Source organism: Erinaceus europaeus, chromosome 16 (genome assembly GCF_950295315.1).
Source record: "Erinaceus europaeus chromosome 16, mEriEur2.1, whole genome shotgun sequence".
In the NCBI taxonomy this organism is placed as follows: domain Eukaryota; kingdom Metazoa; phylum Chordata; class Mammalia; order Eulipotyphla; family Erinaceidae; genus Erinaceus; species Erinaceus europaeus.
Window position 1 is genome coordinate 42,271,916 of NC_080177.1, and position 26,177 is coordinate 42,298,092.

At 41.3% G+C, this 26,177-nt stretch overlaps 1 protein-coding gene across 5 annotated transcripts in view; it reads left to right on the top strand.

The window, feature by feature from the left end:
* The window catches only part of FERMT2 (FERM domain containing kindlin 2), a 122,975-nt gene that overhangs the window by 41,191 nt on the left and 55,607 nt on the right, over positions 1-26,177 (top strand). Inside the window, exons 1-2 of one of the 5 annotated variants that reach the window (XM_016193609.2) lie at positions 6,906-7,276; positions 7,608-7,773. In XM_016193609.2, coding sequence (XP_016049095.1) covers positions 7,617-7,773 — 157 coding nt within the window. In that variant the 5' untranslated portion in view covers positions 6,906-7,276; positions 7,608-7,616. Of the gene's footprint in view, positions 1-6,905; positions 7,277-7,607; positions 7,774-26,177 lie in introns of those variants that run through there. The other 4 variants (XM_016193610.2, XM_007535516.3, XM_007535517.3 and 1 more) reach the window with 4 other exon arrangements.

Consider the following 26,177-nt stretch of genomic DNA (forward strand, 5'->3'; position numbering starts at 1 on the left):
TCTCTCTTTCCCTAGTAGGATGGGTCTCTGGGGAAGCTGAGCTCCAGGACACATTTGTACTTACCCACTTTTAATTGGCATTTCTACATATTTTTGAGTTATAATGTCTCTCTATATATTTTATACATAAGCCCCTTAAAAGATGTCATTTAAAAATACCTTTTTTCTTGGGGCCAGGTGATAGCATACTTAGTTGAGCACTCATGTTACTATGAGCAAGAAGCAGGTTCAAGCTCCCAGTCCCCACCTATGTAGGGGGGAGCCTTACAAGTGGTGAAGCAGTGCTGCAGGTATCTCTCTATCCCTCTCTTTCTCCTCATTCTATTTCAGTTTCTGTCTCTGCCCAATAAATAAATTGAAAAAGGAAAGAAAACATACCTTTTCCTCATTCTATTTGATGTTGTCCTTTGAAATATGAGCAGTAAATTTCTCACCTTTTTATTTACTTTTTCCTTTGTCATTTTTGTTTTGATGTCTTAACTAACTAGGAGGCCATTGTTGAATCTAAGGTTTAAAATGTTAATTCCTCTGTTTTCTATATCTTACATTTACATCTATGACTTATGTATGTATGTATTTTATTGCCACTGGGGTTATTGCTGGGGCTTGAATCCACTACTCCAGGCGACCATTTTTTTCTTCTTTTTTTTTTTCTATTTTATTTCATAGGAAAGAGAAAAATTGAGAGGGCAGGGGGAGGTAGAGAGGGAGAGAAAATGAGAGACACCTGCAGACCTGCTTCACTGCTCCTGAAGTGTACTTCCTGCCGGTGGGGAGTGGGTGCTCAAACTGGGTACTTGCATATGGTAATTTGTGCACTCAACTGGGCATACTACCCACAGCCCCCTATTTTTTGTTTGTTTGTTTATCTCCAGGGCTACTGCCAAGACTTGCTACCTGCATAACAAATCCACTGGTCCCAGCAGCCATGTTTTACTTTTGTTGTTGTTGATAGAGATAGAGAGAAGGGGACCAGGCAGTGGTACACCCCGTTAGATGCATACATTATCATGTGCAAGGACCCAGGCTCAAGCCCTTGACCGCTACCTGCAGGGAGGAGGCTTCTTAAATGGTGAAACAGTGCTGCAGGTGTCTCACATTCTCTCTCCCTCTCTACCCCCCCTTCTCTTTCAATTTCTCTAGCTCTATCAAATAAATTAATGAAAACGTTAAAAAAAAACAAAACTTAAAACAGAGAGAAATTGAGAAGAAGAACAGGGAGACAGAGACAGACAGCAATACACCTACCTGTAGCACTGCTTCACCATAAGTAGAAACCATGGGTTTGAACCTGGGTCTTTGCACACAGTAATGTGTGCACTCTACTGGATGTGCCATCACCTAACCCCATATCAATGACCCATTTTGAATTGTTTTTTTATACATGGTATAAGGTTTAATATTATTCTTCTTCCTTATAGCTAACTTTCTTGACATTTTAACTATAAGCATCCTACACTAAATAAATGTTCCTTAAGAGCCTGTGGCATGGGCACAGCCAGCTGAGCACATGTGTTGCAATACACAAGGAGGCTAGTTGCTAGCTCAAGTTGTGGATCCCCACCTGCAGGGGAGAAGCTTCATGAGCTGTGAAGCAGTGCTATAGGTATTCCTCTTTCTCTCCCTATATCCCCCCACCCTCTTGATTTCTCTGTCTCTATCCATTAAATAATAAATTAAAACAATACTTTTATTTTTTCGGGTTGTTCTATTTTCTTCCCAGCACTTGACATTAAAAAGGGGGAGGAAGAGCCATGTCACGTACCACATGTCTCTATGGCTCACTGCCCTGCATAGTGATAACCACAAATTAGTTTCCTTGTTTATGTAAATGTACATATGAATATTTCTTTTTTTATATATGTGTGAGATAATGATAATTTAAGATGATTTAAGGGATATAATCTGGGCAGGAGAGACAGCACAACGGTTATGCAAAAGACTTTTGTGCCTGAAATTCCAGGTTTAATTCCCTGCACTATAAACCAGAGCTCTGGTCAAACAATAAACAAGCAAACAGTACACCAGAACCTTTTTTAAAAATAATGAAATTTACCTGGGGGGGGGGGACTAGATTGTTATGTGGAAAACTGAGAAATGTTACACATGTACAAACTATTGTATTTTATTGTTGACTGTAAATCATTCATCCCCCCAATTTTAAAAAAATGACATTTAAACATATAAAATCCAAGGTCATTAAAAGAAAAGTATCACCTAGTGTGGTTCGCTACAAGAAAACATCTATAGCAGTGTGTTTCTTTCCCCCAAAGTAGAGATTTGTTATCTTAGAAACCTCTGTGAAAATAGTCTGACTCGAAAGAAAGAAAAGAAAGGAACATAGTTGAGGTTGGGTGGTGGTACACCTGGTTGAGTGCACTTATTACAGTGCACAAGGACCCAGGTTCAAGCTCCCAGTCCCCACCTGCAGGGGGAAAGTTTTTCAAGTGGTGAAGCAGGGCTGCAGGTGTCTCTCAGTCTCTCTCCTTCTTTATTTCCCTCTTGATTTCTGACTGTCTCTATCAAATAAGTAAAGATAACAAAAGAAAATTTTTTAAAGAAAGAAGCAGCCTGACTCTTAGAAAATCTTCATTGTTTCTCAGTTTGTCTTTTTCTTGCTATCTATACTGCCCTCTCCTACCAAAAGTGGCCTTTGCATGACCTGGGAGGTAGTGCAGTAGATAGACTTTTAAGCATGAGGTCTTGGGTTTGATCCTGGGAATTTTATGTGCCAGAACAATGCTCTGACTCTTTTTTTCCCCCTTCTCATAAACAAATGAATCTTCAAGAAAAAGAAAAAAGAAGAAAGTGGCCTTTGCAGCCCTCGCTCCCATTTATAATTCATAATATCCCCCTATTTCTGTTTATCTTATAGCTTTTCCAGTATGTTTCATTTTTAGCAATCCCCAAAACAAAGAGAGAATTCTGCTCACCTGGCATTTGACAGGAATAATTCATTACATTTCACCTCACTGACCTCAGATGGCATTTTTCAGTCTCCTTATCCCAATTGCCCACAGTCATACAGTCACACTAACATAAGTCTTTTATTATTTTTGTCTACTTTCAATCTCTATTTCTTTCAAATGCAGTAATTACAGATTAACCTTTTAGAAACATAAAGTACAGTACAAATAGACTCAGAGGAAAAGATGAAGTCAAACTGAGGATTACCAAGCCCAAGGGCTGCATTTGACGGCAGATCTGTGAGGTATCATTTGGTTTAAGTCTAAGTCCAGTGCTTGGTACCTTATTTGGATATTGTTGCTTTCACTGCTTGAGCTGTTCTTCCAAACACTGGAGTTCTCAGCTAGTTTTTGGTATGATGTAAGTACCACAAGTATTGCATTGTCTTAGAGGCTTTAGTGGGGGATTTCAGATAAGATTCCACATTTGAATATACTGGAAAGCATGAGGCAGAAGTAAATATTTAAGAAATGCACTTGAAGGTCTCATTTGATAAACTAGGAGGAGGAAAGATCTCAGTTTCAGACATTTGAAACTGCTTCCTTTTTAATCTTCAAAGCAGACAACAGGTTGAAAAACTCAAAGGCCCATATTCCTCCTAATCTATGTATTTTTCCAATAATACCACTGCCACTGCCTTCCTGTGCTTCCCATTCAAATGTAAAATCCTGATTTTCTAAAGCTAAACCAGTCTCCTGTACGTCTGTAATTAACCTACATCAAATGTTAAGAAATGGGGCTCTTTAGGGCTAGAGACATAGCTCACTGGGTAGGGTGCCTACATTGCCAGGTTTGAACCCCAGAACCACATGGGAGGTGTCATGGCAATTAAGGTGTTTGCCTCACTAGCTGAATGAAAAAAAAAAAAAAAAAACCAGAGAAGTGAAATCATGCATACACCAGGTCCAATTTCAGAAAAAAAAGGGAGGGGGCTGTTTTTAGTAGGTTTATGACGGAAAGTTCTTCACAAAGTGAGCATGTCTCTATGGCTCACTGCCCTGCATAGTGATAATCACAAATTAGTTTCCTTGTTTATATAAATGTACATATGAATATTTCTTTTTGTGTATATGTGTGAGCTAATGAACATTTAAGGGATATAATCTAGGCAGGAGAGACAGCATAAAGGTTATGCAAAAGACTTTTGTGCCTGAAATCCTGAAATTGGGAAAAGGAGTACAGAACTATAATGCAGAAACTGCATATTAACAGGGGTTCTGAAACATGACAGTGGCCTTTGACAAATTTATCTGAACAAAAGGGAATATTCAGAATGAATATGGATATTTTTATTTCTATACAGGCATGTCAGGCTCTTTTTTTTTTTTTTTTTTTTGCCAGAGCACTGCACAGCTCTGGTTTGGGAGGTGGGGGGGGACTTCATAACCTAAGGCATGAGAGTCTCTTTGCATAACCATTATGGTATCTACCCCTTCTATAAAAGCATGTTTGAAAGCATAGTTATTTGGAGCTTTCTGAGCACTTTCAAAGGTCGTTAAAAGCAGAGTTCTTAGCCTCATTCCCAGCTTCAGTTCACAGATTTATTTAGTACATGTGTGAGAGTTTCACATGAGACAGAGAGGGAAAGGAAGAGGGGGAGGGGGAGGGGCAGGAGAGAGAAAGAGGAGCCAGACAGGTGGAACCAGGGATCAAACTGGAACCTCAAGTATGCAAGCCTGATGCTCTACCAGTTGAGCTATTTCTCCACCACCCCGACTTCACTTTAACTCTCTACTCCTCCACTGCCTGTACTTATTTTGTGTCGTATATAAAGCATGCTATATGCAACTTTACATATATTGCAATACATTATTTATCTATTAGTAGTTTATCAGAACACTGCTTAATTCTGGTTTATAATGGTGGGAGGACTTGAACCGGGGACTTCAAAGCCTCAGGCGTGAAAGTTTTCTGCATAACTATTATGCTATCCTTCCTTTTTTTTTCTTTTTAAATAAGGTATGGAAATGAACAAGCAAAATGTTCAATCAGGGGGGAGTCTCTAGCAAAGATATTTCTCCATAGGGCAGACTTACTGTTTCCTTGACATTTGTGTTGACTTGGTAACAACTCATCTTCTATTACCTTTGGGTTAACTATTTGTAAATAGTTGACACTGTGGACAATGCCAAGAATTTGAGGTCCCTCCTCTCAAAGAGAAGGCTTGTAGCTGCCCTATCATTTATGTCCATCATTGTGAATGTAGTAGTAGAATGTACAGAAAAACTGAGGTGCTGGGTGCAATTCAAAGTGTTGACAGAGAAGCCCTGAATACAAACTTTGGAGTTTATGGGAAGTAAGGGAGGGGAGGGGAGGGGCAGGGAGTGCCTCGATCTCTTAACATTCTGGCATATTCCTTTCAGTCTTCTTTCCTCTGGACTATATATATATATATATATATATATAATATGTATATATAATCCATGTATTGTATTTTGCAGATTTTTTTTTCTTTTACTCTAACAAGCAATGCCCTATTAGAAATACTATGTTTTCAATAACGTAACTTAAAGATTCCTCCTCTCTGGACATTCATATTGCTTCCAAGTCAGTTATTTTGGAACCTCTGCAAGTAGGAATAACTGGGGAGTGGTGAGATGTGAGGCATCAGTTTCTCCATGATGACTGGCTGAAAATACTGTAGTGGTTTTCTCTATTTTGTTGTGCCAGACCTCTGGCATTTGACTAGATTTTGCTGCTTTGCTTTCTACTCCTGTATGGATCCCACCCCTTCCTTGAGACCTCTATCCCTATATCCCAAATATGTTGTTGAACAAAGTTACTTGCCTGTAATGTTCCTCTTCCAAGTGTTTCAGACATTTCAAAACGACTTGGAAGTGAGATATCTTAAAAATTGGGGTTATCTTGTCTGAGTTTCCCTGAACCAAAAAATTTTGAGCGGTGCTTCTGCCGGCTAGGCAGTTTCCCTGGCTTGTGGTTTCTGAGTAGAGCCCCTTCTATAGAGTGTAACAGGGGTGGGGTGAGGGTGGGCGGTGAGGGGGTGGATAGGGGGCTGACTAAAAGCAAATTGCAAATTAAGTAGGAGGACCGTTCTCCATCACTAGTCAGTCGCAACAGCCAAGGGTTCTTTAGTGCTTCCCTGTACCAGCGGGCACAGTTCCAGAGCTATTAAAATTCCTTCAAGGTGTGGCTAGGGTGGGGTAGACGATGCATATGCATCTGAAAGCCTTACCTGACAGTTAATTCTAAATTGCATATAAAAATATGTACAAAAAGCTGAAGAGCTTAATGAAACAGATTTTTAAGATACATTGCACCGATTTATTTTTTTCCTCTTCAAACAAGAACATCTTGTGTTTTTGACTCTTCTGGTTGGAGCTTCCGAATGGGTTAAAATCTCATGCAAACTCCTGAGAGTCCAGTAGGAGTGAAGAGATTGTGCAGGATATTGCAAAGCAAAGTGTGCGCCTTCGCCTCCCTCTAGATTTTCTCATTCTTCTCTGGGATGTTCGTGGAGCTGGACTGGTCACTCAAAAAAAAAAAAGTGGGAGGGGGAGAAAAGTTTTCTATTCCCAAATCCCTCCTGTCCTGCAGCTTCCGGAGCGCGGCACCTCTCACCGCCTCGCGACTTCTTGGACTCGCTCCAGGAATGGGGAAATGGGGAGGGGGCTGGGGACTTAGTTCCCGGGAAGCGACCCGGCGCTGGGAAATTCCTGGGGCGGTTTCTCACGGACAAACCCCCTCCTCCAGCTGGAAGCACAGACAGCGGCGGTAGCCGTGGGTTGTAGCGCAGCCGAGTCAGCAGCGCCCCGCGCCCACTCGCGCCTCCGTGGGAGGCCGTCGTTCTTCCACTGCCTCCTCCCTAACCACCCCCCCCCCGTCCCGCCGCCAAGAGCCCGGATGTTGGATTAAATCCCTACGCCGGGTCCTTCATTTCCATAAAAGGACAGCCCTTCGGCGGGACTGTGGTTGCTGCGGCTGCGGGCGCCCCCCGCCTCCTCGCGGCCCCCGCACGGCTCCCGCCCCCGCCGCGCGCCGCCGCGCCCGGCCCGGGAGTCTGCGCGACCCCAGGCCCGCCAGTCGAGACTGAGGAAGGCGGACGTGGGGGCGCCGCGGGGGATGAGTCCGGCCTGACCAGCTTGTAGGAGGAGGGACCGACGCCCAGCCCCGGGATTGAGGGGCGGGGAGAGAGGGGTGGAGACCGGGAGAAAGGCTAGGGGCCTCGGCGACAGGACTCCATTAGCCGCTCCGGCCGGGACGCAGCCCCTCGCACGCTGAGGGACGCGGACGCCGCCGTCCGGTACCAGCTGCCGCTTGAGCTCCGGGCGAGGAGCGCGAGGAGCGCGCGGTGAGGGGCCGGGCGCGGCGGGGCGCGCGGGCGGGAAGAGGGACCGTGGATCGGCCGCGGGCGGCGTCTTCCCGGCCGGGCGGCGGCGGGCGGGCAGGTGAAGCCCGGCGTGGTCCGCTAGGCTGGGTGGGGCGCGGGGCGGCCGGGAAGGGGCAGGGGCGCGGAATCCCGCCCGCAGACCTTCCCCGCCGCCCGCGTCCTCCCGGGTGCGTGCGGAAGCTTTCGTGCCCTACACCCTCCACCCCGCGGTCGACGCTTGCGAATCTGGTGGGATTTGCCTGCCTTTGGGGGGGAATGACGCTAACGAGAGCCATTTCCTCCGTGCTCGCAGGAAGGAGCCATGGCTCTGGACGGGATAAGGATGCCAGATGGCTGCTACGCGGATGGGACGTGGGAACTGAGCGTGCATGTGACGGACCTGAACCGCGATGTCACCCTCAGGGTCACCGGGGAGGTGCACATCGGAGGGGTGATGCTCAAGTTGGTGGAGAAACTCGGTGAGTAACCTCCCGCCGCCGTCTGATGACGACTACCCAGACTGGGGGAGGGGTGAATTCGGGAACTCTTGTTGGGCATCCCGCAAATAACTTTTTAGGAAAAGAACGCACAGTCTTTCATTGTTTAGCCTCACGGACTTTTCCGTCTTTGCATTCTTGTTATGTTCACTTGAAATTTTGGTAATGTGATTCCGGGTTCCTAATTATAAACATACTTGAGTTGTTGCGGGGGAATTGCCTTAATAGTTTGTTTAGTGACTTTAATGAAAAGAAATGAAGAAAGTGCACAAGTGGCTGTTAAAAGGAGGCTGTTGCAGGGATGGTGGTTATCAGTGATCTTCAGTAGACCTGAACATTATGTTTGGCACTGATGGTGCAAAAGCTACTTAAGAAAAATGTGCAACTTCTGGCGCCAATAAGGGTTTTAGAACTGTATTTGCACACCGTGGGGTGCTCTAGTCAAGCTCTCTTGCAAGGCGTGGGGCAGAATTTGATTATCTGTAGTCCTTGTTTTCAGTAAGCTACTTTGATCTTTCAATTTGACTTTTTTTTTAAATAATCTTCAGGCTATTTGATAAAATTTGGTGGCTGTTTATTAGGAAATATATTTCTTAGGAGGTGACACTCTTCAGTTTTCAGAGAATTCATTAGTGTGGACGTTCTTTGTATCTCTGCTGCAGTTTTAATTATTAAGCTAGAAAGAAGCTCCTTACAAGGTAGCCTTCTCCTTAAGACTAGACACTGATTCTGAGACAGCTCGGGAAAGAGAGCTGCTGAACAACCCTTTGAAAGTGAGATTTTGATATATTATTTGTCCAGTTGATTTTTTTATTTAAGAATTTTTTTTAACCTTAATTGACTAAATTACTTTGCAAACCGTTGATGTACTGTTTTTGTCCTGCACTAGTGTGAGTTTTAAAGAAAATAACACAGTTGACTGTAAACCATTATCTACCAATAAAGAAATTTTTTAAAAAAGAAAATATCAAATGGTGGTCCAGAAGGTGGCGCAGTAGATAAAACATTGGGCTTTCAAGCATGAGGTACTGAGTTCAATCCCCACCAGCACATGTACCAGAGTTATGTCTGGTTCTTTCTCTCTCCTTCTATCTTTCTCATTAATAAATAAATTTTTAAAATATTAAAAAAAATCAAATGTAATTGTATATATTTCCTTTTTTCCTCCAAGGAAACAAGTGTTACTCAGATTTCTTTATAACATGCTAAATGGACCTTATATAGTAGTTTTAGTAAGATGTATTTCTTACTATGAGAAATAAACATGCATTCATTAGTTTATTTATTTTATATGAAAGCACTATTTAGCTCTGGTTTATGGTGGTGCTAGGGATTGAAATTGGGACCTTTGGTACCTCAGACATGAAAGTCTTATTGCATAACTTTGTTGCTAGCTCCTCAGCCCCAAAAAGGAACCATTAAAGGTCACTGAGTTCTTGAAAGCTCAGCTTTGTCTGATAAATAAATAATAACACCTATATTTATGTTGCATTGATTAAAACTTTTAAAAACAGAATCACAGGCATAAATAGAAATTTAGAATATAAATAACTTGCAGACACAATTGATTTTAATTTTAAGTAAACATGATCTTGATCTTTTAGTGTTGATGAATTTTTTACATTTTTTAAGCTTTGAAAAGACCAGGAAAGTGGCAAGTGCTGTGTACATGTGAATCTTGCATGTTTTTTTTAACTGAATCATTGGTCCTCTTATATTTTGATTTTCTGTTTGATAAAAATAGAGGCAAACACATTTTTGCTTTTAGTTTTAGGATTAGATGCTCTGAATGGTAAGTTACTTTGTTACTTGTTTCAAATTGGCAAATACATGGAAGAGAAATTTAAGGCGCACCTGGTTAAGCACTCACATTACAGTGTGCAAGATCCTGGGTTCAATCAAGCCCCTGGACCCCACCTTCAGGGGCAAAGCTTCACAAATGGTGAAGCAGGGCTGCAGGTGTCTCTCTGTCTTTCTCCCTCAGTATCTCCCCCGCCCCTCTCCATTTCTCTCTGTGTCTATCCAATAATAAATAATTTTTTAAAGAAGAAAAATTTAGTAGAGTGGCATTTATAGTTTATAGAAGTAGGCTACTCAAATCAGAAATAATGTAATTCCTCAATTATAAAATTGAGGATTTGGAATGGCAAGCCTTCTGATGCCATTACTTATGTCCCTAGAGGTATTAGAGGGCAAATTGGATGGATTTTTTGTTTGTTTGTTTTTTGTCACTGATAAAAGGTGGCGATGATAGTATGGATGAGCTAGCACAGGGTCTTATGTCTTGGGAGATTGCATAGCGAAATGTACAGTTAGAATCAGGCCTGTTGTTTCCTTGGAATATTATGATATCTCATAAAAGAAGGAACAGCATTATTCACCTATCTCTCAAATGCCTGGTTTATTTCTTAATTCTCATTGGAGTGTGACTGTTAATACCAAAAGCATCATGCTTCAAATCTTTTCTCTCATATAATAAATAATAGCCGTCAATTCCTGGGAGTGATAGTCAATGATGGCTAAGACCCTCAAAATGCTATTCATATTTGTTTGTGTTTACACATGTAGAGTTTCCTGGGAAGGGTTTCTTAGCTTTAATTGAGTTCTCAAAGAGACCTCTGATCAAAAAGGGGTTTTGAAGGCTGGGGGGATAGCATAATGGTTATTATACACAAGACTTGTGCATGAGGCTCAAAGGTCCCAGGTTCAATCCTCAGCACCACAAGATAGAGCTGAACAGTATTCTGGGGTCTGTGTCTGTCCTTTTTTCTGTATGTATCACTCATTAAAAAATAAGATATGGGGAGTCGGGCTGTAGTGCAGCGGGTTAAGCGCAGGTGGCGCAAAGCACAAGGACCGGCATAAGGATCCCGGTTCGAACCCCGGCTCCCCACCTGCAGGGGAGTCGCTTCACAGGCAGTGAAGCAGGTCTGCAGGTGTCTATCTTTCTCTCCCCCTCTCTGTCTTCCCCTCCTCTCTCCGTTTCTCTCTGTCCTATCCAATGACGACGACAACAACAATAATAACTACAACAATAAAACAACAAGGGCAACAAAAGGGAATAAATAAATAAAATAAAATATAAAAAAAAAGAATAAGATATATTTTTAGAAAATAAATAAAGGGGAGTAGGGCAGTAGTGCAGCGGGTTAAGCACACGTGGTGCGAAACACAAGGACCAGCGTAAGGATGCAGGTTTGACCCCCTGGCTCCCTACCTGCAGAGGAGTCGCTTCACAGGCAGTGAAGCAGATCTGCAGGTGTCTATCTTTCTCTCCCCCTCTTTGTCTCCCCTCCTCTCTCCATTTCTCTCTGTCCTATCTAATGACGACATCAATAACAACAATAATAACTACAACAACAATAAAAAACAAGGGCAACAAAAGGGAAAAATAAATAAATATAAAAAATTAAAAAGAAAATGAATAAAGAGAAAATTTTAAAAAGAAGTTATGATACACTTTTATGATTTCACCCATGAGTATAATAAGTCATTGTGGGGAGTTGGGCGGTAGTGCAGTGGGTTAAGCGCAGTGGGTTAAGCGCATGTGGCGTAAAGCACAAGGACTGGCATAAGGATCCCAGTTCAAGTCCCTAGCTCCCCACATGCAAGGGAGTTGTTTCACAGGCGGTGAAGCAGGTCTGCAGGTGTCTTTCTCTCCCCCCTCTGTCTTCCCCACCTCTCTCCATTTCTCTCTGTTCTAACAATAACGACATCAATAACAACAACAATAATAACAATAATAATAAATACAAGGGTGGGAAAATAAATATTTAAAAATTTTTTTAAAAATAAGTCATTGTGAAGATAGTTTTTACCCCAGACTTAGAAAGCCTGACTTAGAAAGCAAGCTAAACACATAAACATTTCCTTAATATATTTTAGCAACATCTTACAGTTTGCTAAAATTTTTTGTAAAATTCTATAGAATTCTTTATAGAACTTTAAAGCTTAAAGTTTAGTATTTAATAAATGTGATTATTTAATTCATAGGTTTCAAAAGTTCTTTGTAATCTTTGTATAAAAATTCATGTCACCATATATTTATTTGTTAATAAGAAAGACAGAAAAGAAAGTGTGTGTTCAGATATGCCACTGCCAGGTCCCCTTCCCAAGTTTTATTTTAGTCAGAAAGGAGAGCAGATCAGGTCATTGCTCTGGCACTTGCATCAAACTCAAGACTTCATGCTTGAGAGTCCAACACTTAACCACCTCCTGGGCTGCTGTGTTGCATTTAAAAAGCTTTTTATTTTACTAGATCAACAACAGAGCACTTGCTCATCTGTAGGCTTTGGAGGTCTCAGAGATTGAACCTGGAAACTGATGCTTCAAGCAGGCAAACATGTTGAGCTTCAGAAACATTTTAGTCTTTTTGTTGTTGTTGATAGAGAAATTGAGAAGGGAGGCAAAGATAGAGACAGGTATAGCACTGCTGCAGGTGGGGACCAGGGGCTTGAACCTTGGTCCATGCTCATGATAGTATGTGTGCTAAGTTTAATTTTTTTTTTTTTTAGCTATTAGTTAAAGTATCAGTCATATTTCAGACACCTTTATAGACATAGGTTACAGTATTTATAATGTTGACTGTCTTCACTATAGTATATGTTTACATAGTAGTAAAAATAACCAACATTTCATTCACTTACACATTTGTGTGATCTTTGGATAACCTATCCAATTTTCTAAGGGGCTTTGACATCTGTAAAGTAGAAATTGAAAAAGAAAATTCTGGTAGGCTTTGGAGAGAAAAGAGTAAATGTTAGCAAATGCATTATATAAACTGTAATTGCTACATAAATAAGAATGGTTGTTTTCTCAGTAGAAGTCCTAATTACATTGAACTAAAAAGAGGAAAAGGGAATTAGAATGTAATTTGTTCTATTTAATTTTAATTGGTTCCAGCTTTTATAGTATGGGGCTTATAGTCAGAGGGAAATTAATTGGGCATTGTTTTGTGTCCTAACCTCCTAAGCAAGAAAAATAGCTGTCATTCCACTCTGTCTCACTTCTATGCACACACCTGCCTCAGTAATGTAGCAAAGAGCTGTTTAACATCTGTTCTCATAAGATTTCTGAAATAGGACCAGTAAGTGGATGTTGATGGTATTCTAGAGATTTGAAAAATGTATATCCATAGAGGCTTGCTTCTGTAGTAAATTAATTTTTTTTATTTACACATTTTGTGAGAACTGTGTTTTTAATTCAGGTTATCTTTTATTTTTAATTTTTATTAGTTTTTTAAGTATTAAACTTTTATTTATTCATGAAGCAGGTAGGCTTCAGAAAAAGAACCAGACATCCTCAGGTACATGTGCTGCCAGGGATTGAACTCAGAACCTCATGCTCGAGAGTTCTGTGCTTTATCCACTGCACTACCTCCTGGACCACATATTTTTTTATTCAGTTTTAACAAAGGAGTGGAGTAAAATTGTATTTTGTCATTTGAAAACATGGATGAAGGGAGGGAGCTAATATGTGCAGTATCCTAATTTATTTATTTAGCCAAAATAAAAATGATGCTAATGCCATATCAGGTAACAAAATGGTATATAATACCCAGTGTGAGGTAAACAAATATTCTAACAAATTTTTTTGTGTGTATGTATATGTGAGTGTGTGTGTGTGTGTGTGTGTGTATATATATGTGTATATATATATATATATATATATATATATATATATATTTTTTTTTTTTTTTTAACCAGAACACTGCTTAATTCTGGCTTTTGGTGGTGCGGGGGGATTGAACTTGGGACTATGGAGCCTCAGGCATGAGAGTCTGTTTGCATAACCATTATGCTATCTACCCCTGCCCATAAACAAATATTCTAAAAGGATATTTTAAAATACTTTTTAATTGGGATGTGCTATTCTGTACTCTGATTTATTAATAACTCATATCTGTTCTAATTAATTTGTAACACTTGCCTGGGGGAAGCTTTGCAAGTGGTGAAGCAGTGTTGTAGGTGTACCTCTCCCTATCACCCCTTCCCTCTAAATTTCTGACTATCTCTATCCAATAAATAAATAAAAATACAAAAAAAAAAAAAAGAGAGAGAGAGAAGGAGAGACACCTGCAGCTCTGCTTCACCACTCATGAAGCTCCCCCCTCCTGCAGTTGGGGGACAGTGGCTTAAACCTAGATCCTTGTACATGGTAATGTGCATTCAACCAGGTATGCCATCAACCTGCCCCCCTTGATTAACTTTTTGATCATGAACTAAGTGTATGATGAGGGGGGGTGGTGGTCTCTCTCTTTTTTTAGTGTTTATTTTTCACCAGAGTGTTGCTCAGTTTTGGCTGTGGTCATGCTAGGGCTTGAACCTGCTTTAGGCTTGAAAGTCTATTGCTCTACCAATGACACTGTTTCCTTCACCTGGATGCAGACCATTGTTATGGACATTTCAATATAGAGATAGTATTAGAACAGAGAAACTGGAAGATGTGAGTGACTGGTTTACCTTAACCCTAAGAAACCCATATGGAATAATTTCAGTGCTTGTGTACCTTGGCCAGAGCTTAGTGAACATAAATTAGTCTGTAAACCCATTGTTTCATGTGAACCTTCTTTATTCAGTTGACAATCTCACGTATCCGTAAGGACTAGAATTCTAATCATAGTTCTGTCACTGGGTAATTGGGGTCCAATTAAGTCAGTAACCCCACTAGTTTTCTTTATCTGTAGGAAGAATTGGATACTGCGCTTACTTCTCTTTTTTTATTTTTAAATAATTTATTTTATTATTTTTTAAACTTTGCTATATTTGATAGGACAAAGAAATTTAGTAAAGGGAAGAGTGAAGTAGGGAAGGAGAGAGACACCTGCTTTACCACTTGTGACACTTTCTCCCTACAAGTGGGGACCAGAAGCTTGAACCCAGGTCCTTGCGCATTGTGATGTTTGCACTTAACCAGGTGTGCCACCACTAGCCCCCCCTTTTAAAATATTTATTTATTCCCTTTTGCTGCCGTTGTTGTTTTCTTGCTGTAGTTGTTGTTGTTGTTATTATTGTGTCGTCGTTGCTAGATAGGACAGAGAGATGGAGAGAGGAGGGGAAGACAGAGATGAGGAGAGAAAGATAGACAGCCCCCCCACTTTATTAAAAATAAATAATAAATGCATTAATTTATAGACTGGACTACACATTGTTGGCAGTAACATCTCATTAGAAACATAAAAGACATTTGTTTCAGGAATTGTAGGGGAAAGCAGAAACCAAAACTTCTGTTGTCAATAGCTTAGTAAAGGAAAAACCTGGTCCTAATGCACCAAAATGTAACTGGGAAAGAGAATGGAGGCAAGTTTAATTCACAGAGTTTGTGGAAAGATAAGGGAGCAGCCAAGTGTCCCACTTTAGCAGGAAGCCCCACAGTTTACCAACAGCACTTCCTTCCCTTCTCCAACTGACACTCTTCAGGTGCCACTGCTAGCTGGTTTTTGTTTGTTTGTTTGTTTATTATGCTATCTCCCTAGCCCAAATAGTACCTATATGAGATGGAGAACTTAATTGTGTGTGTTGAGCATTTTTGTCTATTTGTTTTTGTATGTGTGTTTTATTGTTCTTCCAACCAGCTATTCTGTCTCAACCTGCACCTTTGACCTCTAGGTTCTCTGAGAAAAACATTAAAGTTAGGCCAGCTGTAGCCAAAAGATAGCTCACCTGGTGAAGCTCATGCCTAAGTAGCAAGTAGTGGGACCTTAGACTGACATCAGACATACTCTGTTGATGGTGGAGTAATGCTGTGATTCCTCTCCTCATGGTCTCTCTTTAAAAAAAAAAAAAAAAAGGAATTGGGCTGGAGAAGCGACTCTGCTGGTACTTCAGAATGCCTTAGGCTTCCAGCAAAGCTCCTGTGTGGTTCAGTCCTTGGGGCTGCCTGTACCAGAGTAGTACTCTATTACACCTCTCTAACTCTCTCTCTCTTTCTTACTCTGATATGAAATAATCCTTTCAAGAAAATATAATTGGACCTAGGAGGCCACTCAGTGGTATTGCACATGTGTAAGGCATGAGTTCCTCCCCTATTTGTTACTGCATAAAAGTTAATAAGTAAGTAAAATTAACATAGACTAGGATGAAATAGCTCACTTGCCCACTGTGTTGATTTGCCATACGTGCAGCCCAGTTTTGAGCCTGGCCCCCAACACACTGAAGAAAGCTTCAGTGCTCTTGTCTTTTTCACTGTCTTTCAGTACCCCTCTAAAAGGGGGGGGGTGTAAAAAAAAAAAAACAGACCAGTTAATCACTCTATAATGACCTCCAAGTATTTAAGTGAAAGGACAAGTCTTACTTTAATGCAGAAGCTGGAAAAATCTTGATGAATGTTGGGTGAGATAGGCCCGTCAAAAGCTTAACTAAGTTAGCCTGTTGCACCAAACAATCCAGGTGTGAATTTAAAGGGAAAGTTCTTACAGGAAATTAAAAGTGTAGCTCTAGTGAACACAACTGATTAAAGAAGTGGAATTCCTATTAATGACTTGGAGAAAGTTTTAGAGGTCTGGATAGATCAAACCAGCCACAGTATTCCTTAAGCCAAAACCTAATGTAGAACAAGTCTCTGTTCAGTTCTGTGAGAGCTGAGAGAAGTGAACAAGGAAAACAAGAAAGAGAGAGAGAGAGAGAAAAGAAATTAGCAGACGGTCATGAGATTTAAAGAAAAAAACTTATCTTCTGGTGTCATCAAAAAGCAAGCAAGCACTGGTGTAGAAATAGCAAGTTATGTAAAAGCACTAGCTATGATCACTGATGGTGGCCAAAGATTTATTTCCTATGAAATGTCATGGCAGCAGTAGGGAAGGAGGGGGAGAGAGATAGAGGGGGGTGAGAGAGAGAGAGAATGAGAATGATCGTGAGCCCAGAGCATTACTCTGATACATGCAGCAGCACTAGGGATTTACAGTATACTAAGCTTACTTGAAAAGCAGTAGTAATGTAGCCTAATAAGTGTTGGCAGTGGACATAATGTCAGAATTGTTTGCATGAGGTCCTGTGTTTGTTCCCTGGTATCACATATGCCAGAGTGATGCCCTGGGGTGTGTTCTCATTCTCTCTCTAAAACACACACACACACACACACACACACACACACACACACGAATCTTACTAAAGAAGCAGCGTCAGGGTTTGAGAGGGTTGACTCCAATTTTGAAAGAAGTCAGTAGAATATTATCAAATAGAACCCCATGGTAGAGTAATATAATGATATAATGAAGAGTCAGCGGAGCAGCACTCCCGTATCTCCAAACTCAGTGGCCAGTCACCTAACTCAAGTTGGACGTGCTAAGATCGACCCAGTCTGGAAAAGAGAAATTTCCCATGAGTGGTCATCCCACTTCTGGTTATCTTGTCCATCTCCAAAAATCTCTCCCTTTACACTGAAATGTAAAAGACGCTTTGAAGAGGGTTAAACCGGGAACAGCTGCTGGCTATGATAACATCACCCCAGAACTCATTCTTAACCTGGGTCCCGCGGCAAAGAAGTGGCTCGCTTCATTCCTGTCCCACATCTTGGAATCTGAGTCTATGCCCAAAGTTTGGCGTCGTGCAAAGATTATAGCGGTTTTGAAACCAAAGAAAGACCCAACACTGGCCGCCAGCTATAGACCAATTTCTCTCCTCTCCGTGTGTTACAAACTCCTTGAGAGGGTGCTTCTGTCATGTATTTCTCATCTTACAGAGAAATTCCTATCACCCGCCCAGGCTGGTTTCCGCCCAGGAAGATCTACCTGCGAACAAGCCCTGGCCCTCTCAACTTACGTTGAAAATGGATTCCAGAAGAATTTAAAGACGGGTGCTGTCTTTGTTGATCTCACAGAAGCCTATGACACGGTCTGGCACTGTGGTCTCCTGGTCAAGATCTCAAGATGCCTGCCTCCATGGGTGGCCAACACTATATCGTTTCTTCTCCAAAACAGAAGATTCCGGGTACATCTGGGTGACAAGTCTAGCAGATGGAGACTTGTCTCAAGTGGCCTCCCCCAGGGCTCTGTTCTGGCTCCTACGTACGCTATTTAATATTTACATCAATGACCTCCCAGAAACTTCTTCAAGGAAGTTCATCTACGCCGATGACATCTGCTGTGCAACTCAGGCATCCAAGTTCGACATCCTCAAGGAAACACTCAGGAAAGACATGTCTCTGATATCTGATTACTGTAAAAAATGGCGACTAATTCCTAGCACTGCAAAAAACAGTATCATCTGTTTTCCATCTACACCATGCCTCGGCCTCGCGTGAGCTTAATGTGCAGCTTGGCGATACAAGAATCCGGCATGAAGCCCAGCCAGTCTATCTTGGCGTTACTCTCGATCGCACTGTCATTTCACAAACATCTCATAAAAACTGCAGCAAAGGTGGGCACGAGGAATAACATCATTGCAAGACTGGCCAGCTCCTCATGGGGCGTGAGCGCTTCCACACTACGATCATCATCTCTGGCATTATGCTATTCCACTGCAGAATACTGTGCCCCAGTATGGTTCCGTAGCCCCCATGTCCACTTGGTTGATTCCAAATTATATTCCTCCATGAGGATAATTTCTGGAACCATCCGTTCCACCCCGGTTCCATGGCTGCCAGTTCTTAGCAACATCGCCCCGCCAGATATTCGTCGGGATGCGGCATCATCTAAGTTCATTTCCCACGTCTATGCTCGACCGGACCTGCCAATATACGCGGATATCTTCGCCCACCCTGTTCAACGCTTGATGTCTCGTCACCCAATCTGGTCCCCTACGCCTACACTGAACTTCTCTGTTCCAGTCTCTTGGAAACAGAGTTGGCAGTCAGCTGAGGTAAAGAACAAACACCTCATCACAGACCCCTGCAAGCGTCAACCCGGCTTTGACCTAGCACATTATGATTGGGCCCTCCTCAATCGCTATCGAACAGGCCATGGCCAGTGCACCGCTACGTTCCATCGCTGGGGAGCCAGAGACGACCCGAACTGCCCCTGCGGCTCCAGACAGACTATGACCCACATAGTCAACGACTGCCACCTCTCCAGATTCAAAGGAGGTCTCGAAACTTTACATCAGGCTCAACCTGATGCTGTTGACTGGCTATGGAAGAAGGGCAAACGCTAGAAGAAGAAGTGGAGCAGCAAACTTCATTGTTTATTTTTAAGAAATTTCCACAGCCGCTTTACCTTTCAGAAGTCAGCAGCCATCAACATTAAGGCAAAACAGTCAGCCAGCAAAAAGATAATGACTTGCAGGAAGACTCAATTGATAGTGTTAGCATTTCTAACAATAAGGTGGTTTTTTTTGTTGTTTCTTTTTCTTTCAATGATCAGGGAAAGTGAGAGGTTGGAGAGAAAGGGAGGAGGGGAGACACCACAGCCCTGGCATACCACTCATAAAGATCCCCTGTATGTGATTCTCCCATATGGTCCAGAGCTTGAACCCAGGGCCTTGGATATGGTAAAGTGTGAACTCTGCCAGATGAGCTACATCCCACTATTTTCTTTCATCAGTGATTTAATACTGGTTTACAAAATCAGTACTCTGGTTTCTTTTCAGAATGGGTACAGTTCCACACATTATTAGGATTTTTTTTTAATTTTTTTTTTTTTTTTTTGACCAGAGCACTGGCCAGCTCTGTTTTATGGTGATATAGGGGATTGCACCTGGGGCAATGGAGCCTCACACAGGAAAATCTTTTGTATAACCATTGCACTGTATCACCTCTCCTGTCACCAGTATTTTAATAGGGTTTGTTTGTTTTAACAGGTAAGAGGGGGAAAGATTAAAGACTAGAGAATGGCTCATCTGTCACTGGTGGCTTTACAGATTGAACCTGTGGCCTCTGAGTCCTAAGGCAAGTCACTTAGTTCTCTAGAAGACTGATTTTACCTCCCTGACCCTAACTGTAAATTACTTTTTTTTTTGTCACCAGGGCTTCACTGAGACTGCATCTATAAATTTCCACCACTCCCTTTTTTCTCCTCCTCCCCTCCCCACTTCCCACTCTACCCCTACACTAGAGAGAAAGGAGAGTTACCACACACAGAATGGTTCCACAGCACATGAAACTTCCTCTATGTGTTGTTCCCATGTAGTAGCCACAGGCTGAAACCCTGGTCCTTGTGCCGTGGTAAAATGTGTTTGCCGTGGTAAAATGAGCTATCTCCTGCCCCTGCCTACCCCCCACCCCACCCCCTCCAGAAAGTATGTTTATATTGGGTTGTCGGAAAAGTCATGCTGTTTTTCTCTTTATTAGATAAAGACAGAGAGAAATTGAGAAGGGTGGGGGACATAGAGAGGGAAAGAGACACCTGCAGTCCTACTTCACCACTTGTGACGCTTTCCCCCTGCAAGTAGGGACCAGAGGCTTTAACCTGGGCCCTTGAACACTGTAATGTGTGTGCTTAACCAGGTGCACCACTGTTCGGCCCCTATGTCATGCTTTTTTATGCAAAAATGCATGACTTTATGACAATCCAATATTAAAGTATCTAAATTTAAAAGACAAAACAAAGCCACTATTAGGTTCAATCTGTAGCACCACCATAAGCCAAAGCTGAACAGTGCTATGGTGAAAGGAAGGAAGGAAGGAAGGAAGGAAGGAAGGAAGGAAGGAAGGAAGGAAGGAAGGAAGGGGAAACAAAACACTATACCCCCACCAATTACACTAATAATATATACTGTTATAGTGTAAACAACTTTTTGTGGTCCGGGAGGTGGCCCTTGGATAAAACATTGGACTCTCAAGCATGTGGTCCTGGGTTCAATCCCCCGCAGCACATGTACCAGAGTGATATCTGGTTCTCTCTTTCTCTCTCTCTCTCTCCTCCTGTCTTTCTCATTAATAAATAAATAACATCTTTAAAAAAAATTTTATGCACTCAGGCACAAATTCATGTAACTGCTTAGTGGGATATTTGTTTATTGCCGTGGTCTGGAACTAAGCCCATAATATCTCTGAAATGTGCTTGTAAAAAGTTTGAGATCCTGTAAGACATCCAGATGGAGTTGTCTCATAGGTAGTAGGGTTTCTAAACTGTAAATAGAAGGCTTGATTATAAATGAGCAGATTGTTACATAGCTGCCATTAATACCACAAGAATGAATGAGATGCCCAGAAAACCAGCATAAAGAGAGGCTTATATCATTCCTAAGAAGGACAGCATAGTATAGTAGAGTGATTGGTTCCAGATACACAGGGAGAGAGAGACCTTTCATCTTAATACAAAGGCAAGAAATTTCTTTGCAAACAAGCCTAAGATGGTTTGTAGAGTTGGTTGACATGTTGAAGTAGTTTCAATCTCATGGAATTTTTTTCCTTTGTTTTCTGAGATAGAATCAATGCTGATTGAGAAGAAGCAGGATACTTAATAGTTTGAGGTTAGTTGAGAAATTTTGAAATATATCTTGTTGTGGAAAGAAGAAAACAGCATTACCTGGTGTGGTATTTTGGACCCTATTGACCATACATTAATAGTAATTTTTGTTTCCCTAGTTGTGAAATGGAAGGAAAATCCTGTCTGGTAAATAAGTAACTAGGTAATGTAGGTAAATGTTGTGTGTGGGGGGGGGGTTAGAATTTCAGTTATTTGGGGGGTCAGGAGGACACTGGCCTATGACGTTATGTGGTCTGAAGAGTTTACATGACTTACTTGCAATAGTGTCAGAAACATCTGCTTACTAGTAGCTTTGTAACTATCATGCTAGGGTTGAAATGTGTTTTTGCGGGAGTCAGGCGGTGGCGCAGAGGGTTAAGTGTACAGGGCACAAAGTACAAGGACCCGTGTAAGGATCCCAGTTTGAGCCTCTAGCTCCCCACCTGCAGGGAGTCACTTCACAAGCAGTGAAGCAGGTCTGCAGGTGTCTGTCTTTCTCTTCCTCTCTGTCTTCCCCTCCTCTCTCCATTTCTCTCGGTCCTACCAACAACAACGACATTAATAACCACAACAATGTTAAACAAGGGCAACAAAAGGGAAAATAAATAAATATAAAAAAAAGAAAGTGTTTTTGTTTTTAATCAGTATAGACAGGCCAAATTGTAGAATATGGTAGTAGTTAAACTAATTTGGGGTTCAAGGAATGCTAAAACAGAAGGAAAAGTACAATATAATCATATTAAGCAGCATACAAAAATGTATAATTACCACAAATAAGACATGTTCAGAAAGCTTCTGTACTTACGATTAGAAATGAAATGAGGGATGGAGGGGAGGTAGCATAATGGTTATGCAAACAGACTCTCATGCCTGAGGCTCCAACATCCCAGGTTCAATCCCCCACACTACCATAAGCCAGGACTGAGTGTTCTACTTAAAAAAAAAAAAAACTATAAATGTGGTCCAGGAGGTGGTGCAGTGGTAAAGCTTTGGACTCTGAAGCATGAGGTCCTGAGTTCGATCCCCAGCAGCACATGTGCCAGAGTGATGTCTGGTTCTTTCTCTCTCTATCTTTCTCATAAATAAAATCTTGAAAAAAAATTAAATGATGTTTACCAAAGATTACCTAATATAATACCTGTTTCTAGCTTATCAGAATATGAAAATGCTAAACAAATTATGTATTTCCTTTCTTCCTGAATATTCTTAAATATACAGGCCAAAATAAAAGTCCCTTACAACTAATATCTATTGTTATTCCAAATTGTTACTAATATACTTATTTTTAAAAATCTGAGTATTATTTGGTTTCCTGTTTAGCATTTTCTTGACTTTGTAAGTAATGATTACTTTGAAATGAAAGCAAACAGTTGTATTTAGGAGTCTACATTCAAAACAGTCAAGTAGAAATTGGAAAAGATCAAATGGTTTGTTATCAGTAGTGTATCCCCCTGTCTCTGTGTTCATATTTCTAGAGTGTAAACTGGCTGTCATTGCATTAAAAGAAGAATAATATTTTCTATATAGAAGAAAAGTTAATTTATTTTGGTGATCCATGGAGCTGGTGAACATTGTAATGCCAAAAGCAGTATTAGATCCTCTACCACCCCCCAACCCCCAGTGAAACATATCCTAATCATTTTTTTCTTTAAAATATTTGCATTGTGGAGCCGGGTGGTGGTGTACCTGGTTGGTGCACCTGGTTGAGTGCATATATTACAATGTGCAAGGACCTGGGTTCAATCCCCTCAGTCCCCACTTGCAGTGGGAAAGCTTTGCAAGTGGTGAAACAGTGTTACAGATGCCTCTCTCTCTCCCTCTTTATCACCCCCTTCCCTCTCAATTTCTGGCAGTCTCTGTCCAGTAAATAAATAAATAAAGATAATAAAAAGTAAGACCTGGGGGTGGGGGAGATAGAATAATAGTTATGCAAAAAGACTTCATGCTCTGAGGCCCCAGGTTCAGTCCCCAGTATATCACCATGAACCAAAGCTGAGCAGTGCTATGGTAAGGAAAGAAGGGAGAGTTGTTAGGTATATTAAACTATGATTTAAGTCATTATTAATTTCAAAAATTACTAAACAGGCAGAATTAGAAATTGTCAGTACCAGTTCAGGGTGCTAGTATGCCAGGCTAACTTCTTGGGTGGGAGACAGATGACCAGGGACTCATGGCTGAGTGAAGAGCAGTATTTCTTTATTGATGAGCGAACGGTTCAAAAAACTAATCTAATCTAATCTAATCACAACCCAGTTCTGTCCTGCCTCTCTCTCCTCCAGCGGAAGAGTCAGGAACCAGTAGGATAGGGGACAGGGAGAAGGAAGAAGCGCGAAGTAGCAAGGACTAAACCAAAATCTCCCGGAGGCAGGGGCAGTGAGACCAAACCAATGTAACAGAATGACCATGTAAATAGACCACAACATCAAGCAATGTAACAGAAGGGATCCCAGAAGCAGAACTAGAAGCATACCAACAAGAAATAATGAAATATTTTCCTTTTTCCTTAGAGAAAATAACTTTTTTTTTCTCTTTAACCAGAGCACTGTTCAGCTCTGGTTTATGGTGGTGCAAGAGATCGAACATGGGACTTTGAAGCCTCAGGCTTAAGAGACTCTTTGCATAACCATTATGCTGTCTTCCCCCACCTGAGAAAATATCTTTCTAAATTCTTTTATTATTATTGTTGTTGTTGCCACCAGGGTTATTACTGGGGCTCACTGCTATCACTACAAATCCATGGCTTCTGGCAACCTTTTTATTTTCTTCTTCTTCTTGACAGGACAGAAATTGAGAGGGAAGGGAGAAAGATAGGTATGTGCAGACCTGCTTCACCACTTGTGAGGCTTCCTCCCTGCAAGTGGAGAGTAGGGGCTTGAACCTAGATCCTTGCATGTGGTGATGATATGTGCACTTAACTGAATGTGCTACCACCCAGCCCCCTAAATTCTTCTTATTTATTTTTTTTGTCATCACCAGGCTTCACTCTGTACTTCTTCAGATAGAGACAGAAAGAGAAAGACACCAAAACACTGAAACTTCACCCCAGAGCAGTGGGGGCCAGACTCACATATGGGTCGTGAATGGCAGAGCAGGCAGTCACCTCCCAGGTGAACTATCTTGCTGACCCAGCAGTGAGTTCTTAGAAGTATGTTTTCCATCTTAGTTTTTCTTGCTAAGAAAGTTTGCGTTTATGGCTGCTGAAACTCTAGAAAAGTCATGCCATAGCTATTAGTCTATCTTCTCCCTACCTATGCATCATCATCATCATCATTATTAATTGAAGTAACTTTGTTTTTCAGGACTATATTGTTTTGGGGGTACAGTTTCACACCTGTTCATAATGTACGCTACCACAGCACCCCCACCACTAAAATGCACTATCCGTCTACTGCAGTTCCTCCCCCATCCTCCCAGCAACTTCAGTTCTTTGATTCTTGGTCAGAGTCCAGGGGTTTGTTCCTGTGTTCTCTTGTGTTAAATCACAGTTGACCGAACTAAAGGAGGTTACACTATACATAAGGCCCAACTGAAGATTCTGTTGAAAAAAAAAAATTGTATGATTTGAAATTTTGTTTAGCATGATCTTCCTTTTGAAGTTTTATAAAATGAAACAAATGTATGTTGACAGTGCCATTGATACTATGTTTGAAATACCAAAACTGCATTCTGAAAAAAGCAGACATGTTTATGTAAAACATGGTCCCAGACCCAGATTGTGATGTTGAAAAAAAGTTATTCCATAGCTGTAGAATATGCAATAGCAGGGAATTTTACTCACTACTCCTTTGAGTCCTAATAACATGCAAAAATAATGTCATTATTTTACTAATTAAAGTAAGAGACACAGTATAATACAAATGCAGTCCCCAAAAGATATGATTTATATAAGAAAATATTGTCTCATATTTTTCCTCACCACCAGAGCTACACTGGAACTTAATGCCTGCACAATTCCACCACTACTGACTAAACTATTTTTTGTTTTTCTCAGATAGGGGGTAAAAGACACAGAGGGAAAATAGAGACGGAAGTCAAGACACCTCAACACTGCTTCACTGCTGATGAAGCTTCCCATTCAGTGTTGGTTGTGGGGGCAGTGCAGACCTGGGTCCTTGGGCATAATAAAGTGCGTGGTCTTTATTAACTGCTGCCTTCCACTCTGTAAATCTGAAAGTTCTGTAAAGTGACTGCAGAAAAGCAATCAGATTAAAAATTAGTTATTATAAATATGTGGTGTTTGTTTTTACCATCCAGATTATTACTAAGGCTTGGTGCAAGCACTAGGACTCCTACTCATCCGCCCCACCCCCTACACACCCTGGCAGCTATTCCCCCTTCCCTTTTTTGGATAAAGACAAATTGAGAAGATAGGGGAGGAAGGGGGGGGCTACATCACTCCTGAAGTTTTCTCCTAACATTTGGGAATCAGGGAGTTGAACCCAGGTTCTTGAGCATGGTAATGTATGTGCATTAGTGGATATACCACCACCCAGCACTATTGTAAATGTGTTTAAAGCTTTATAGGATCATTGCAGTCACTGTGCACTATTAACTGCATAGAAAAGTACATCATGGCTTTTCTGATAACCTAGTTAGTAATTTCTTCTCTTAAAAATGATTCATTTAGGGAGTTGGGCGGTAGCACAGCGGGTTGAGCGTAGTTGGCACGAAGCTCAAGGACTAGCATAAGGATCCCGGTTTGAGCCCCCGGCTACCCACCTACAGGGGAGTCGCTTCACAAGCGGTGACGCAGGTCTGCAAGTGTCTATCTTTCTCTCCCCCTCCTCTCTCCATTTCTCTCTGTCCTATCTAAAAATGATGACATCAACAACAACAATAATAACTACAACAGTAAAACAAGGACAACAAAAGGGAATAAATGTTTTTAAAAATGATTCATTTACCTTCCATTAATTTGCTCCCCATTATGATGACATAGTAAAAGTTATGTATTCTTTATTTCTCCTTCCTTGCTGCCCTACTATTGTGATTCAGTCTTCCATCATTTCCACTCACATTTTCTTGCATGATCTCTGTTTCACAC